The sequence below is a fragment of the Panthera pardus genome, unplaced genomic scaffold (assembly GCF_024362965.1).
Source record: "Panthera pardus isolate Hobbes unplaced genomic scaffold, ASM2436296v1 HiC_scaffold_18, whole genome shotgun sequence".
In the NCBI taxonomy this organism is placed as follows: Eukaryota; Metazoa; Chordata; class Mammalia; order Carnivora; family Felidae; genus Panthera; species Panthera pardus.
Window position 1 is genome coordinate 6,074,103 of NW_026526743.1, and position 15,670 is coordinate 6,089,772.

The 15,670-nt window shown below is 49.6% G+C and overlaps 1 protein-coding gene across 1 annotated transcript in view; it reads left to right on the forward strand.

Annotated features, from left to right (window-relative positions):
* Positions 1–13,513, forward strand: part of PPP2R1A (protein phosphatase 2 scaffold subunit Aalpha) — a 37,972-nt gene extending 24,459 nt beyond the window's left edge. The window contains exons 7-15 of the mRNA XM_019425401.2: positions 887–1,001; positions 1,109–1,179; positions 1,614–1,748; positions 7,955–8,128; positions 8,408–8,468; positions 9,067–9,221; positions 10,205–10,347; positions 12,815–12,906; positions 13,060–13,513. Coding sequence (XP_019280946.1) covers positions 887–1,001; positions 1,109–1,179; positions 1,614–1,748; positions 7,955–8,128; positions 8,408–8,468; positions 9,067–9,221; positions 10,205–10,347; positions 12,815–12,906; positions 13,060–13,076 — 963 coding nt within the window. The 3' untranslated portion in view covers positions 13,077–13,513. The remainder of the gene's footprint in view (positions 1–886; positions 1,002–1,108; positions 1,180–1,613; positions 1,749–7,954; positions 8,129–8,407; positions 8,469–9,066; positions 9,222–10,204; positions 10,348–12,814; positions 12,907–13,059) is intronic.
* Positions 13,514–15,670: the final 2,157 nt, after the last annotated feature.

The window sequence follows — 15,670 nt, forward strand, 5'->3', positions numbered from 1 at the left end:
GAGGGAAAGCCAGAGAGAGGCTCAGGGTCTGACCTTGGGTGCACTCCACCCCATGGCTCCCCGTTCCTGTAAGTGTGTTTGTGGAAGGACTGGGAGCCTCCAGATAATATTTCCCGGGACCATCCATGTTCCCCGTGAAAATGTTAGCACGTGGCCGCACCCTGGAGGCTCAGCACCATGGTTAAAGACAATTCTGTCCTTGGCTTCTGGACAGCATGAACTGGATCACACTGGGTTTTAGATAAAAGCTCAGCAAAGGCAGGGATCTTAACACTGTTTGAGCAGCGCTTGGCCTGCAAGAGATCCTCAGTAAATACCTGTTACGTGGAGAAGAGGTAACATTTGTTCCAGGTAGCATTAGGCCCTTCAGAGTTTTTGTCTGTCCCTCTCTTGGTCATGAACTGTCCTGCTTCCTCCTAGGGCTTCAAGAGTCAGGGGATAGGCAGGGCCTAGCAGGCCTTCTTCCCCCTTAATGTGTATACATTTATTTTCATTAGAAAAATAATTTATCTTCTGGTAATTTGAAAAATACAGAGGAATATAAATTAAAAAGCAAGAGCCATCACATGACTGGAATGTTTTTTGGTGGGGGGAGCAAACCCCACCCCAAATAGCTTGAGTGGTAGAGATGTGTTACCATTCTTAATGCAGACAACAGCGCTATGCCATAGGTAGTCTCATGGCCCTCATTTTGCTTTTAAGGAAACGGGCTCAGAGAGGCTTGGAGACTTGGCCCGGCTCACCCTGTGGTGCTGGGATTAGATCTCAGCAGTGATTCTAAGGGCACACTCTTACCCTCACTTCTGGTGCCTTGAACTTTGATTCTGGTCTCAATTGCCCAGAGTACCTGCCCAGCTGTCTCACAGCCCCTGCTTTCTGTCTGCAGCTCCAGAAAGCAGTGGGGCCTGAGATCACCAAGACAGACCTGGTCCCCGCCTTCCAGAACCTGATGAAAGACTGTGAGGCCGAGGTGAGGGCCGCAGCCTCCCACAAGGTCAAAGGTTGGTGCTGGCGACCAGAACACAGCAAATGGATGGGTGTCTGAGGGGTCTGAGGTAGAACCGGATGTCAGGTTTCACCTTCTTCTGCCTCCCTTCTTCTTCCACAGAATTCTGTGAAAATCTCTCAGCCGACTGTCGGGAGAATGTGATCATGACACAGATACTACCCTGCATCAAGGTAATGCAGTTTGGTGGGAGGATTAGGGGAGATCTGAGTCTGCTAAAGGGATGGAGATGGGGCTTTATGGACATCCAGACGCAGATAGTCCCCAGCCTTCTGGGGCCAGGCAGACTTGGGTTGGAAGCAGTTGGGTTTCCTGAGTGCAGGCAGAATCTGAAGCTTGGGGCCGAGCTTGGAGGTGGGAGTGCTTCCTCTCAAAAGTCCCAAGAGCCTTGGGATTGGGTGGAGGCTACTGGGAACATGGAACTCTAAGCAGGTGGGACAGGTGACAAACTGCCGTGTACCTTTGTGCCCTAAACCGTCCCTGCTCCATGCGGGATATGGGCAAAAGCAGGCCATGGCTCAGGCCTCTTAGGAAGTGGGAGTCTGCTTGGCCATTTGCTGCTGCGGGGGTTGTCCTGATCCTGTCCCCTTTCCCTATTCCCCCCCAGGAGCTGGTGTCAGACGCCAACCAACACGTGAAGTCAGCCTTGGCCTCCGTCATCATGGGCCTCTCCCCCATCCTGGGCAAAGACAATACCATTGAGCACCTCTTGCCCCTCTTCCTGGCTCAGCTGAAGGATGAGGTAATGGTGCCGGGAAGGCTCTGAGCTCTGTATTGGCAGAGGTGACAGGTGGGTCAGCTGCTTTCCTAGATTGGTCTGGAATCTCCTAGAATCTCAACAGACACCCAGGTCCCAAATGAGTTGGATATTGGTGGGCACAACAGAGTGTGTGTTCACTCATTCACTTATTAGGCAATGTTTTGCACACCCTTGCTCTGTGCTAATTCTTTCTCTGGGGATCAGGGACACCAAAAGAGACTAAGACAGTGTCACTCCTCAGAGACTGACAGTGGAGAGAGGGAGATGGGCAATCCCATGATCGCATAGGTGCTGTGATAAGTTCTTGTCTTTTAGGATTTAGGCAAAGATGCCGTAATAAAGACCCCCAAATACAGTGGCTTATGTAAGATAATTTTCTTACAACAGTTCAGAGCTAGGTGGGTCCTACATGAGGGGTTACCCCTGCTGACCTCCACACTCTCTGGGTCTGAGGCAGCTGCTCCAATCTTCACCATCCCCAGCCAGGATGAAGGCAGAAGGTATTAGACAACAGGAAATGTGTGGTCCTTGTAAGAGGGCACCCACCAGTCTGTTCCACGCCCCACTGGCCAGAGCCAGTCATTTGACCACACCTTGCCATTCATTTGGGCTGGAATACAGAAGATGAGAGTGCCAGGCGGGGGCTAGACAGGTTGTGGGGTGACAGCCAGGGAAGGAGTTTGGACTTGAACTATGGGCATCACAGATGTGGGTGCCAGAAAGGAACCCCGAGGTTACTGTCAAAGAAAGATTGCAGCATGGAGGCCAGAAGAGGTGCAGGGAGACCAGACTGGTGGGAGAGGAGGTGTGGCTACAGAGATGGGGAAGGTCTATGCGGAGCGGGGGTGGTTTGCAGGCTCCCTGGTTCCTGTCATGGTGGTGACCAGGCAGACGGTGAGACTCTTTAGTGCTTTGTGACTTCCTCGTTGCCAAAGGCCTCCGTCTCCCTCTCTCCCTGCCCTCCCCGCCCTTCCCCCAGCACACACAGTGCTAGGAAATCGCATCAGATTTGAGTCCCCTGCCACTCCCCCAAAATATCACGTTATTAAATTCTGCTATGATGGGATAATCTCTCAGCCCCAGAATTACAAATCAAATTTGTACAAATTACAAATTCAACAAATCTTGTGTTGAAGGCTATGCACCTGCTAAAGAAAAGCTTAATAATCTTACTGTTGATCATTTATTTGTGTCACTTGTTACAGTTCAAACCAGAATTCATTTTTATAATGACTCAAATTTTATGACCTAAGTGAAGTGCTTCACACACACGTTTTCTTTTATAAGCATGCTTTTTGTAGCTATGGCTTGTTACAAATATAGTTTGTATTTGCTTGTGATGCTTAAGTGGAGACAGCTTGGCTGGTGAGCGTTGGCTTCTGTGTCCTTTTAACACCTCACCAGGGTCTCGAGGAGCATTTTGCTTCCTGGCATCAAAGGGAGCTCCACATTCAGCTTGCGTGTGGAGGTGAGCCCACATGTGCTACAGCAGTGCCACAGCTAGGGCCGGTTTCTGCACCGGCTTCGCCTTCAGCAAGCGCTACGTGATGGTCCTGTTCCTGCAGCCGTAGTGCGCCCCAGGGCAGCTTCTCCTGCAAAGAAGACAAGACCCATCATGGTTTTCCTTGTCTTTTTCCTTTTTATTTTTTTTAAATATCTATTTAATTTTGAGAGGGAGGGAGAGAGCATGAATGAGAATCCCAAGCAGACTCTGCACTAACAGACCAACATGGGGCTCGAACCCACCAACTGTGAGATCATGGCCTGAGCTGAGACTGAGTCAGACTCTTAAAACCGACTGAACCATCCAGGTGCCCTGACCCATCGTGGCTTTCTTGGTGTGCGATACTCATCTGGCTTGTGTCTGGAATTTCAATTCTAGACCTGTAAACTTTACATTTCATACTTGATAAGATTTATAAACTTACCCAAATAAAAAGGGCCTTTTTCTGGGTATGCCTAAACAGAGGTTTTTAAATGGTTTAAGCCATCGTATTTGTATCTTCTCTTGTGTTCAGGACACTGGCTTGTGCAGCAGGGGCTCAGAGATGCCCTCCCAGGACCTGGGCAGGCGCTAGCCCTGTACAGTCCAGACCTGCTGAGTTAACCCTTCACTGCACACACTCACTTGGTTTATTGGTTCATTTCTACACCTTGTTTTTTTGTTTGCTTGTGTTTTAACAAGGAAATAGTTGTTTGCCATCTCCGAGGGTAAGTGGTGTCTGTGGGAAAGCCTTCACCTGAGAAAGGCCTCTCTTGTCTCTGGTCTCTGGCTGACACGGAGTCTCAGAATTGTACCTGACCTTTTCGGATGCCCCAGAGTCTCAGAATTGTACCTGACCTTTTCGGATGCCCCAGCGAGGGTTGCTCTTGAGCTGTGGCCCGGAGTTGTTCTTCTGGGCTTTCTGAGATGGCAGGTGCCCCACATCAGGGAATGACGTGGCAGCCGGGGGAAGGAAGCCTGTTGACAGATGAGGCTTAGCTCGGCTCCTGTGCTGCTGCAGAGCCCAAAGCCAGTTAGACGGTGTGCTTTGTTGGGGGCCCATTTCTTCCTTGTCTCCAGAGGTGAGACTCCCAAGTAGGCACACACCGTATTTTTCCATCCTTAGAATTGTGTATGGCTAACCTTCGGAGAAAGGAAATTGGCCCATCACTGTGAGGATATTTCCGTTCACATCCCTGGATAAGTGCTAACTCCCCTAATTTTTCATCGTGTTTGAAAACTGAGGCCAGACTCCTCACATGGGTCTCTGCTCAGTACGGGAAGGCCATCACAGTGGTTTTATATGCATTTCAAATGTCTTTTATTCAAATGAGCCGTCAATCCAGTTAGTTTTCAATTTATTCAAAGAAGAAATTTCCCTCTCTTTTGGGTGTTACAGATGCCTTCATTCCAAGTGGGGAAATGCACAAGGCTCTCTCCTCTCCCTTCCCAGCCCTGACTCTGACTGCATCTTGGTCCGCTCAGTTGACTTGAATCATCCTCATTACTTTCCCCTGGAGTAGACTGTGACTCATGCACGTCTACACTAACGCGCTTTTCTAACCTGGGGTTAGGATGGCAGACAGGGCAGCTCCCGCTCCGGGAATCTTTCTTAGGAAAAGAAAGAAGAACAGGTATAGTCTCTCATGTAAGTTCAGGCTTTTAGACAACCGTCACAGGAGAAGGACAGCAACAGGGTGGACAGCACTGGAATAGTTCCTTCCTCAGCATCCTTGGCTCTAGAAAGAACTGAATTAATACCTTGTAGGGAGGGAAATGGTGTTGGTTCTGAGAGTTCTTTAGCCGTTGGACTGGCCGGCCAGAAACTGGCTGTCTTCTGTTCCTAAATGAGACCTTACAGTGTTTGATAAAGAAAAGATGTGCTCGTAGGCAGGGCCTCAGGGGATTCTACTCTGGAGGTGCCGGCCAAGCCATGCTGTCCTCACAGTAGTGGCCGTACCCGTCACGGCCGCTGCGTCTACGTCCCCACCTCCATGCTCAGGGTCAGCGATAGGCTAGAACAGCCCTCTGCCCAGAAGAGCTGTCACACTTGTGGTTGCTGTTGATCAAAGTGAATGGATAAAGTCAGTGAGGGAACAGGTGCACAGGAGACCCGGCACGAGCCCTCAGATGTCCTCTCCTTGCAGTCCTGTGGACGGCACTTAAATCTCCCACAAGTGACGTGTGACCGCATGTTGCCAACCAAGGAAGCTCACTGAGCCTTGGTTTCCAGGGATTTTATAGAGGGGTTGGTCACATAGCCAAGGAATGGAGCTGCCTGCATGGCTGACCTCAGTTACTCTGTATCCAGCCCCTCCAGAGGTCAAGTTGGTACCTCATGGCCCACGGCCCTCCCTGTAAGTCATGTTGTTAGAGTTGTCTGTCCGGCATGGCCCAAGCTTCCCAGGTGACCACAAAGACGCTCTCATCAGACAGGATATTCTCCCAGGAGCTGGTCAGGGGCCCAACCCTTGTTTGGAACATGCCTAATTGGATCTGGATCGACCTGGATCTGCGGAGTTAAACCCATTGTGGCACTGCGTACTTGTTTACTTGGTTCGTTGATTCGTTTCTTCCTTGGTTCAGGTTACAAAGAACTACTTGTGACGACTGCCATCTGGGAACATACGATTTGGAACAAGGTTCCAGTAGGGCTTCTGTTTTTTGTTTTTGTTTTTTAAAGTTGCAAATTTTTTTTCTTTTCAGATTTCTATATAAATTCTAGTTAGTTAACATATAGTGCAACATTAGTTTCAGGAATACAATGCATTGATTCATCACTTGCATATGGCACCTGGTGCTCATCACAGGTGCCCATCACCCCACCGACCTCTTTCCATCAACCCTCAGTTTGAGTCTCTCATGGTTTGTTTCCCTCTCTCTTTTCTTCCCTCCCATATGTTCATCTTTGTTTTTGTTTTTTTAATTTTTTGTAACATTTGTCTATTTTTGAGAGAGAGAGACACACACACAGCATGAGTTGGGGACGGGCAGAGAGAGAAGGAGACACAATCTGTAGCCGGCTCCAGGCTCTGAGCTGTCAGCACAGAGCCTGACATGGGGCTCGAACTCACAAACCATGAGATAATGACCTGAGCCACAGTTGGACATTTAACCAACTGAGTCATCCTGGCACCCCCCTCTGTTTTGTTTCTTAAATTCCACATATAAGTGAAATGGTACGGTATTTGTCTTTCTCTTGACTAACTTCTTTCACTTAGCATAATACACTCTAGCTCCATCCACATTGTTGCAAATGGCCAGATTTCATTCTTTTTCATGGCCAAGTAATATTCCATCTATATTTATATGCCACATCTTCTTTATCCTTCCATCAGTTAATGGACATTTGAGCTCTTTCCATACTTTGGCTATTGTTGACAATGTTGCCGTAAACATCGGGGTGCGTACACCCCTTCGAATCTGTATTTTTGTATATTTTGGATAAATACCTAGTAGTGCCAATTGCTGGGTCATGGGGTAGTTCTATTTGTAACTTTTTGAGGAACCTCCATACTGTTCTCCACAGTGGCTGCACCAGCTTGCATTTCCACCAACAGCGCGAGAGGGTTCCCTTTTTTCCGCATCCTCGCCAACATCTGTTTCTTATGTTGTTAACGTGAGCCATTCTGACAGGTGTGAGGTGGTATCTCATCGTGGTTTTGATTTGTATTTCCCTGATGATGAGTGCTGTTGAGCATCTTTTTGTGTGTCTATTGGCCACCTGGATGTCTTCTTTAGAAAAGTGTCTCTTCATGTCTTCTGCCCATTTCTTCACTGGATTATTTGTTCTTTGGGTTTTGGGCTTGATAAGTTCTTAATAGATTTTGGATCCTAACCCTTTATCTGATATATCATTTGCAAATATCTTCTCTCATTCTACAGGCTGCCTTTTAGTTTTGTTGACTGTTTCCTTTGCTGTGCAGACTTTTGTCTCGATGAAGTCTAAGTAGTTCATTTTTGCTTCTGTTTTGATTAACAAGAACTGTGTTTCTGTGCCTTTTCTTTTAAGTTGTTCTCCTCCTTTAGGGAAGTTGGTGGGGTACATGTGTCTGTGTATCTTATAATGTATATGTGCATGTACTTATATAGTAAGTCAGCGCTCATAATATCGGTAGTCAACAGGCAGCTGAAAGTGCATTCCTTCAGCAGAAGTGTATTGAGTGCCTGCTAAGGGCCAGAGACTCTGCCGGGTCCTGGAGACATAAGGATGAATGAGACTTCCTCCTTACAGAGCTCAAAGACTAGCGGGAAGAATAGAAGTCATAGAAGTGATACTAATGAGCTCCCGCACATCACGCCTCTTGTGGATCAGACACCAGCAGGCACTTTAATGGTCTCAACCACCCTCGAGGCAAGATGTATGTTTCCCTGTCACAGATTAGTATCCAGGGAGGCCCTGTCCCTTGCTGCCAGGCTCACAGCTGCCGCACAGCAGAATGGGAATGTTATCACGTCTGTTCTTTCCAGAGCACCATATTTTTGCAGTGATTGCTGCCAGTTCTTCAGAACAGCTAAGCATCTCTTATGCTCTGTGGTGAGATTCAAAAAGCTGCTCACGTAATGTGCTTGCTGAGGAGGAGCTGGACAGGGCAGTAGCAGGCCCTCGGGAGGTGGTGTGGCTTCTAGGGAGTTGATGCTGTGCGGCTCTGTGAGCTGTCTTCTGGGCCAGGTGCATCCTCTTAGACCCCCATCCTCCCTTCAGTGCCCGGAGGTGAGGCTGAACATTATCTCCAACCTGGACTGCGTGAACGAGGTCATTGGCATCCGACAGCTGTCCCAGTCCCTGCTGCCCGCCATCGTGGAGCTGGCCGAAGACGCCAAGTGGCGGGTGCGGCTGGCCATCATCGAGTATATGCCCCTGCTAGCCGGACAGCTGGTGAGTGAGGCGGCCTGGAGTCAGGCCGTGTTGTGTTCAGCGTGTCCAGGGCTCTCACAGTGTCACCAAGGCCCCCGAGGGCTGTCTGGGGAGTAGGACGAAGGGGCATGGGAAATGGGGCTGTAAAGGTGAAGAGACTTCAGCTAGAACAGAGAAGGGAAGGGAGTCCCCCAGGGGAAGCTGAGGAGTATCCGATGTGTTTGGGTGGGTGTGTTTCCCTGTGTTTCACTGGAAACTCCCCAGTCTCCTTTGATTCCTTCTCTTTTTTTTCTCCTGCAGGGGGTAGAGTTTTTTGATGAGAAGCTCAACTCCTTGTGCATGGCATGGCTTGTGGATCATGGTGAGTCCCTCCGGCAGGTGGGGGAGGATGTTGGCGCTCCAGGAAGGATGGACTCGGCATTGACTGGGGCTTGCAGGGGTGTGGAGTCACTGCCCCAGGCCATCTGCCGCTTATGTGGACCAGCTCCCTTTTTAGAATCCTGGATAAGGGCAGGGTGGGAAGGGAAACAGAGCAGATCACCCAGGGGCGGCCTGGCCCGGTGCAGTGTAGAGAGTGCCAGGGCGGCTGGGCAGGTAACTCGGGCTGGAATCCTGCCCCTGGCTGTGGAAACTCCGAGCACACTCCTCTGTGAAACGGGTGAGAACTGCTCATTGTTTTCACCGAGGTAAAAGTGTTTGTTTCACTGCCATTCCAAGTATTAGTTACTAAATAATTTGCTTAGGCATATCAGTTTACCCATCTGTAAAAAGGTCAGTAGTGGAAGCTGTGTCTTGGAGCTGTTGGGAAGATACTGTACGAAAAGGAACCGCACTGTAGCAAGTAGCACAGGCTTTGCTTCACCTGCAGCCCGGCACCCAGGGCTGCCTGGTCAGCAGTAGCGAGGGACTGCTCCCTGCCCGCTCAGCCCTTCACCTTCTGAATCCCCGCCCTTTTGCAGTCTATGCCATCCGTGAGGCGGCCACCAGCAACCTGAAGAAGCTGGTGGAGAAGTTTGGGAAGGAGTGGGCCCATGCCACTATCATCCCCAAGGTCTTAGCCATGTCTGGGGACCCCAACTACCTGCACCGCATGACTACACTCTTCTGCATCAATGTGAGTGCCCCCACCTGCCCGCTGGCCTGTCCCCCAGGGAACTGAGCGTACCTGGGAGAGGAGGGATGGCCGGGGTCCTTGGGAAGACATCTGGCTCGGGAGTGGGGATGTGGTAGAGTTGGGGGCAGGGAGGAGGGCAGGGATGGGTCCCTGGGGAACTACAGGCCAGGGGTAGGGACCTGCATGGGGGAAACCCAGGACTGGGGAGGTTTGGCCTGCTGAGCAGTGACTGCCAAACCTTTCGGAGCATCCCTCTTGTTGTCTATAAAGTATATGTGTATATTTACATATGATACATTGTTTATGTGTGCAAGCTCTAGAGTCAGACCTACTCATTAATTCTAGTTCTGCCATAGATTAGTCATAGGCCTTGGGACATTTCCCAACTGCTCAGTGTTTCAGTTTCCTTACCAATAAAGCACTCATCCTGTTAATCACGATACCTTACTCAGGAGGTTGTAAAGATTAATCTGGCCATACACGCACAGGGCTTAGAACAGTTGTGTTACGTGGAGCAAGGGCTCCTTTCTAGTCACTTAAATAAACCATCCACATAGCTAGAAATTAAAAGATAGAATTTAACAACATATAAATATAACTGAGTGTTCTGATGATTTCTTCCCGCATCTCACTTTGGAAGCTGTCACACTAAGGAAAGCATCCTGGGGTTAGGAATCCAGGCCCATCCCCAGAAGATAAAGGGAAGTCTGAGGATGGGCAGATGGGACCAGGACAGTCTGAGCTGAGGGTTTCCAGGATAGGGAGACAGTGGTATTAAGGTGTTAGGAGGGCGTTAGTAGAGATGGCAGCCTCAGGAGAATAAACTGTTCCAGAGTGAGTGAACCTGGGCTCAGAGGCCCCCATGTTGCTCAGCGACACGCTCAGGCGTGGTGATCACTGAGGTGGCCTGCTCAGAGGAAGGAGGAAACGGGAGTTAGCCATGAGCTTTGTGTAATCACCTCTCTGTCACTCACCGCCCCCAGGTGCTGTCTGAGGTCTGTGGGCAGGACATTACCACCAAGCACATGCTGCCTACAGTTCTGCGTATGGCTGGGGATCCTGTCGCCAATGTCCGCTTCAATGTGGCCAAGTCCCTACAGAAGATAGGGCCTATCCTGGACAACAGGTGAGGTCTGGACCCTCCTTCATACACCGGCGGGGCTGATTCTAGGCATCTTAATCTTTGACCTTTGAAGTTGGAGCCTAGGGTTGGAGACCCAGTGTGGCTCTTGCTGTGTAAGCCTGGCCGGTCTCTTCATCTTCCCAAGGTCTTAGTTTCCTCAGATGTGGAATGAGAATTCCCATGGCCCACCTCATAGTGGGAGGGAGGCAGTAGGATGACACTTGTGTATATACTGGTAGCAACAGGGAAGAAAATGAAATTAGCAAGTTTTAATTATTTTTGAATGTGTGTGTATGTGTATTATTGCATCAAACCCATCAGATACCAAGGAATAAATTTAATAAAAGATGTAGAACATTTTTAGTGAAAACTATAGAACATTGCTTTGAGAAATTAAAGATTCACTTAATATTCTTGGATGGAATTGTTCCCCAAATTTATGTATAGATTCAGTATAATCTCAGTCAATCTTAGCAGGTTCTTTATTGAAAAATTGACAAGTTGATTCTGGAATTAACAGAAACGAAAAGATCTGGAGTAGCAAAAGTGGTCCCAAAAAAGAAAAAAGTTGGAAGACTTCTAAAACCAGATACCAAGACTTATGATACCATGGTAATTAAAAAGTGAGGTGTTGGCACAATAATATAGCCCAATGACCCAGAATCAAGGGCACAGAAACAGACCTGTGTGTATATAACAGTAGGTGCTACTGCAGTTGAGGAGTGAAATGTAGGTATTTTCATAGACAGCCCAGTCAGTTGGATATGCATGGGGGGGCGGGGGGCGGGTTCCCACTTCAGTGTGTAAGCGAATTAGAGATAATCGACCATAATCAGAAAAATAAAAAAGATTTTAGAAGAAAATTTGGGACAAGATCTTTAAGAGTTAACAAAGATTTATTAAATTGCTCAGATTTGTTAAATAGCTCACCAGGGGAAAAGGTTGGTGAGTTCTTGATTGAAAAGAACTTCATTGAAAGAGAACATTATGAGGGGCCCCTGGGTGGCTCAGTTGGTTAAGCGTCCAACTGTTGACTTTGGCTCAGGTCATGATCTCAGGGTCGTGAGATCCAGTCCCATGTCGGGCTCTGCACTGGGTGTGGAACCTGCCTAAGAGTCTCTCCCTCTCCCTCTCCCCCTCCCCCACTGCCCATGCCCCCTCTCTCTCAAAGAAAAGAAACACATTATGAGAGTAAAATGGCAAGCCACTGATTGGGAGCATTGGGGGTAATACCTATTTCTGACTAAGGATGGACTCATCCAGACTACTTTCCTACTAATCAATAAGACAAACCCCCAAGAAAGATGTGGGCGAAACCGACTTGAAGACGCACTTCTGAAAGAAGATCTCCTTGTAGCCATTAATATGTGACAGGGTGCTCAACATCATCAGCCATCAGGAAATTGCAAATGAAAATACACCCCAGAATGGCTTAACCTGAAAAAAATTCGGGGTCATTCGGCGTTTGTAGAATGGCTGGAACTCTCATACACAGCAGGTGAGGCCGTGAGTGGCATATAGGTGCAGTCACTCTGAAAACTGGTAGAATCTAGTGGAGCTAAGTGTAAGTACACTGTGAGCCAGCACAGCACTTCCATTCCTGGAGAAACGAGTGCTTATTTGTAGCAAAAGGACGTTCGTGGTAGCTTTATTCATATTAGCCACGGAATGGAAACACTCCCAAGTGCCCACCGGCAGTGCAGTGGATAAAATCGTGGTTTGTTCATACTGTGCGAGACCGTATTGAGCAATGAAGACGTCTGCTCTACTTAACACAGGTGATTCTCACCAGCGTCATGTTGAGTGAGAAGCCGGACGCTGGGAAACAGCCTGTGATTCCACTTCTGTCAAGTTCAAAAATAGGCAAAACAGATCTAGATGATAGAAGAGAGAATGGTAGTTGTGTGGGGCAAAGGAACGGTTCTGTTAACTGGAAGGGGACATGCCTTCATTTCCCCAAACACTTGACTTGCCGTGTGGGTGCATTTCCCAGGGGCCCTTACTGGAGAGTAGATACCTCCCCCTTGGCTCCTATTGGGCCAGGTACTTCTCCTTCAGCACTTGATATGTCTCTGTTAATTATCGTCAGTTTGGTCTGTGTCTTCCTCCTCGCCCAAGCCCTTGCCACGGGCAAGGCTCAGGTGTCGGATTTACCACTCTGCTCACACCTAATGCATAGTAGGCCTCAGTAAACATGTTAAATGAAGACATCCATTTGCTGAGCCTCTGAGACTTGTGGGTCCTGTGATTCTCTGCCCCACTTTCCCAGACTGACCTCCCTTTGTCTGTTCTGGACCCCCAAGACCTCTGTCCTAGTTTGTTAGACTTCCAGCCCGCAAAGTCATTTCATCTCTGGGCACACGTGCGTGTCTGTATCTGAACCCCTCCTTGCCCAGAAACCCTCTGCCTCCCTCACGCCCCCAGCCTAGCTTGCCTCACCCCTTTCCTCGCCTTTCCTTTCTCCTTCCAGCACACTGCAGAGTGAAGTCAAGCCCATCCTAGAGAAGCTGACCCAGGACCAGGATGTGGATGTCAAGTACTTCGCCCAGGAGGCTCTGACTGGTAAGGCGTGAACTCAGACACCCCGGTGGGAGGGTGGTGTACAAGGACGAGCCTAGGCCTGAGAACAGCAGCTCCTGGGAGGGAGAGATGCAGAGCAGCTGGGGGCAAAGGGCTGGCTGTGGTTCTGACTCCCTCCTGTTCCTGTTCCCCCAGTTCTGTCTCTCGCCTGATGCTGGAAGAGGAGCCAACGCCGGCCTCTGGTGTTCACCCTCCCCCCCAAGTCCCTCCCTCAGGGAGACGGTGGGGGGCCTTTGGCTGTCACTCCCTGTGCATGGTCTGACCCCAGGCCCCTTCCCTCAGCACGGTTCTTCCTCTCCCCAGCCTGGGAATCCGACTTCTTGCTGTCCACCTCCCGAGGGGCTTGGGGAGCACAAGGTGGGACAGGGCAGTGACCCTGGGAGGAAGGGGCCACTTTCATCCACAGAGATGTGAGTGTCCAGGGTCACTGGCTCCGGCTGCTGTAATGGGGACCCCCTACCCCATCTTCTCCACCTCCTTTCTCCCTTCCTCTCCCCACCCCCTTCAGTGGTTTTTTTGTGTGTCGACTGTGCCGTTTTTATTTTGTTCCTTTTTTCCCTTTTCACAGAGAAATAAAGGTCTAGAAATAGCTGGTCCTCTGGTTTTAGTCACTAGCATGGAGGAAGGGTGCCACACCAAGGCCATGCTTTCTCCCACTCTCTTTGGGGAAGACCTAATTATTGGGCTTGGGATTTCTCTGGGGAACCACCAGGAGTGTAGCTGGCCTGCAGGGTAGAGAGGGTCCATGAGGTGTCTCTGGCCAGCACAGGCCTGGCTGCAGCTTGGTCTCACAGACATCAGCCAAGTATGTGGTGGTTCATAGCAGGTGCCTTGGAGCCAGACTGCCTGGGTCCAGATCCCAGTTCTTTTAGAAATGGCTGTGTGACCTTGATTGAGTAGGTTACCCAGTTTCCCCAAGCTCAGTTTTGTACTTTGTAAAATGGGGAAAACGGTAGAGTCGAGATTGCAGTGTGAAGACTAAGTAAGTTCATATATGTCAAGTGGGTAACCGCGCGTAGCACGTGAGAAGCTATGCCTTGCTGGAGAGCCCCCTGTGGGTCAGGCCCTGCTGCTGAGGAAGCCCCAGGGCTGTCACAGGGAATGAATGGGAAGGGTACTGGCAGGATGGAGCCCGTTGTCCCTCAATACCAGTTCTTCCCATTTCTTCACTAATAGAGACACTCTGCTTTGTAGCTGGGCACGTCTGCCTGGATTCAAGGCGTTTTCCAGGTCTCTTGACATTCGAAGTGGCATTGTGACTAAATTCTGCCCGATAACATGTGAACAGAAGCGGTGTGTGCAGCTTCTAGGAAGTGTTCCCCAGGAGGAGCTATGCACCCACTGCCTTTCCTCCTTCCTGCATTTTAGACTGTAGATCAGATGACTGGAGTGGGAGCAGCCATCTCAGGCCAGTAAGCCCAGCAAGGTAGCAGAACAAGAGGAGCCTGGGTCCCTGATGCTGTGACAGCCCACACCAGTGTGGGTTACTTGGGGGAGTTAAACTGTTTGAGTCACTGTTCATTTGGGGTTTCATCACTCACTTGCAGGTCACCAAATTCTAACTGATGCAGGGGCCACAGAGCCCCGGAGAGAGGAACGGGAGACTTAGTGGATGGCGGTACGTGTCAGGTTTCACAGAGGACGCGATACTGAGTGAAATTTTGCTCAGCAGGGTGGACGGGAAATTGGCACTGGGTGGCAGAGCGATTTCACCAGCTCAGCCCTCGTGTTACGGAGTCCCTACTGTTAGGCCCGACTGCGCCCTGGGGGATGAGGGTGAAGGAAACCGCTCCACCCGTTTTTGACTTACGTTGGTTTCATAAGGGAAGGGTCTGTGGCTTACATTCAGGCCCCACACTGCACTCAACACAAATGTACCTTTCCTGGGGTGTAAATATTTGAAGGACTGACTGAATGAAGAATTGATGAAGTTGGGGGTGGGGCAGTGTGGTCACTTTCAGCACGATGAACGTTCAAGTTCAGTAGGCAGTCTACCACTAATTGTTGAAAGAACATTCAGATGGATGCTGCGTGGTGTTTCATCTACATTTTACTGTGTAACAACCCACCCGCAGAACTTGGTGATTGAAAACAATGAAAATGTATTCCTCATCATTCTGCAGTCTGGGCTCAGGTCAGTGGGAAGCTTCCTCCATATGGTATCTGCTGGAGTTGGAATGTTCAGGATGAGTTTGTCACTCCCATGTCTGGGAGTACCACCTCATCCGAGGCCTGTTACAGCACTGTGACCTCTCCAGGGTGGCTGGACCTCTTTATCTGATGGCTTATGGTTCCAAAGCAGCTTCCAAGAGAACGAGTCCCAGTTTACTCGCTTTCAAACCTCTGCTCGCATCACAAACCAAAACAAGTCACATGGTGGAGCTCAGAGTCTGTGTGGGGAGGGACCTCGCAAGAAGTGAAAACCTGGAGGGTATGGTTCACTGGGGGCTGCCAGTAATAGTCTCCGACACATGGTCCAGAGAGAAACTTCGAGTTCCATCTTAGCTCTGTTAGAGGCGGGTGGAGGCATCAACAGCATAAGGTGAGGCTGATGGCAGAGTGTATAGAGCATTTGGAGAAAGCCGAAGATGTAAACTTTATCCTGGAAGCTGAAAGCAGCCACGGGGATTTTGGTAAAGAAGTGACAGCATCAGAATTAAAGGGGGTGGGAGGACCTGGAGGATATGGTCTAAGCAAGAGAGGAGTTTTGAGCTGGAGCAGGTACCGTGCGGTTGGGGAGGTTGTG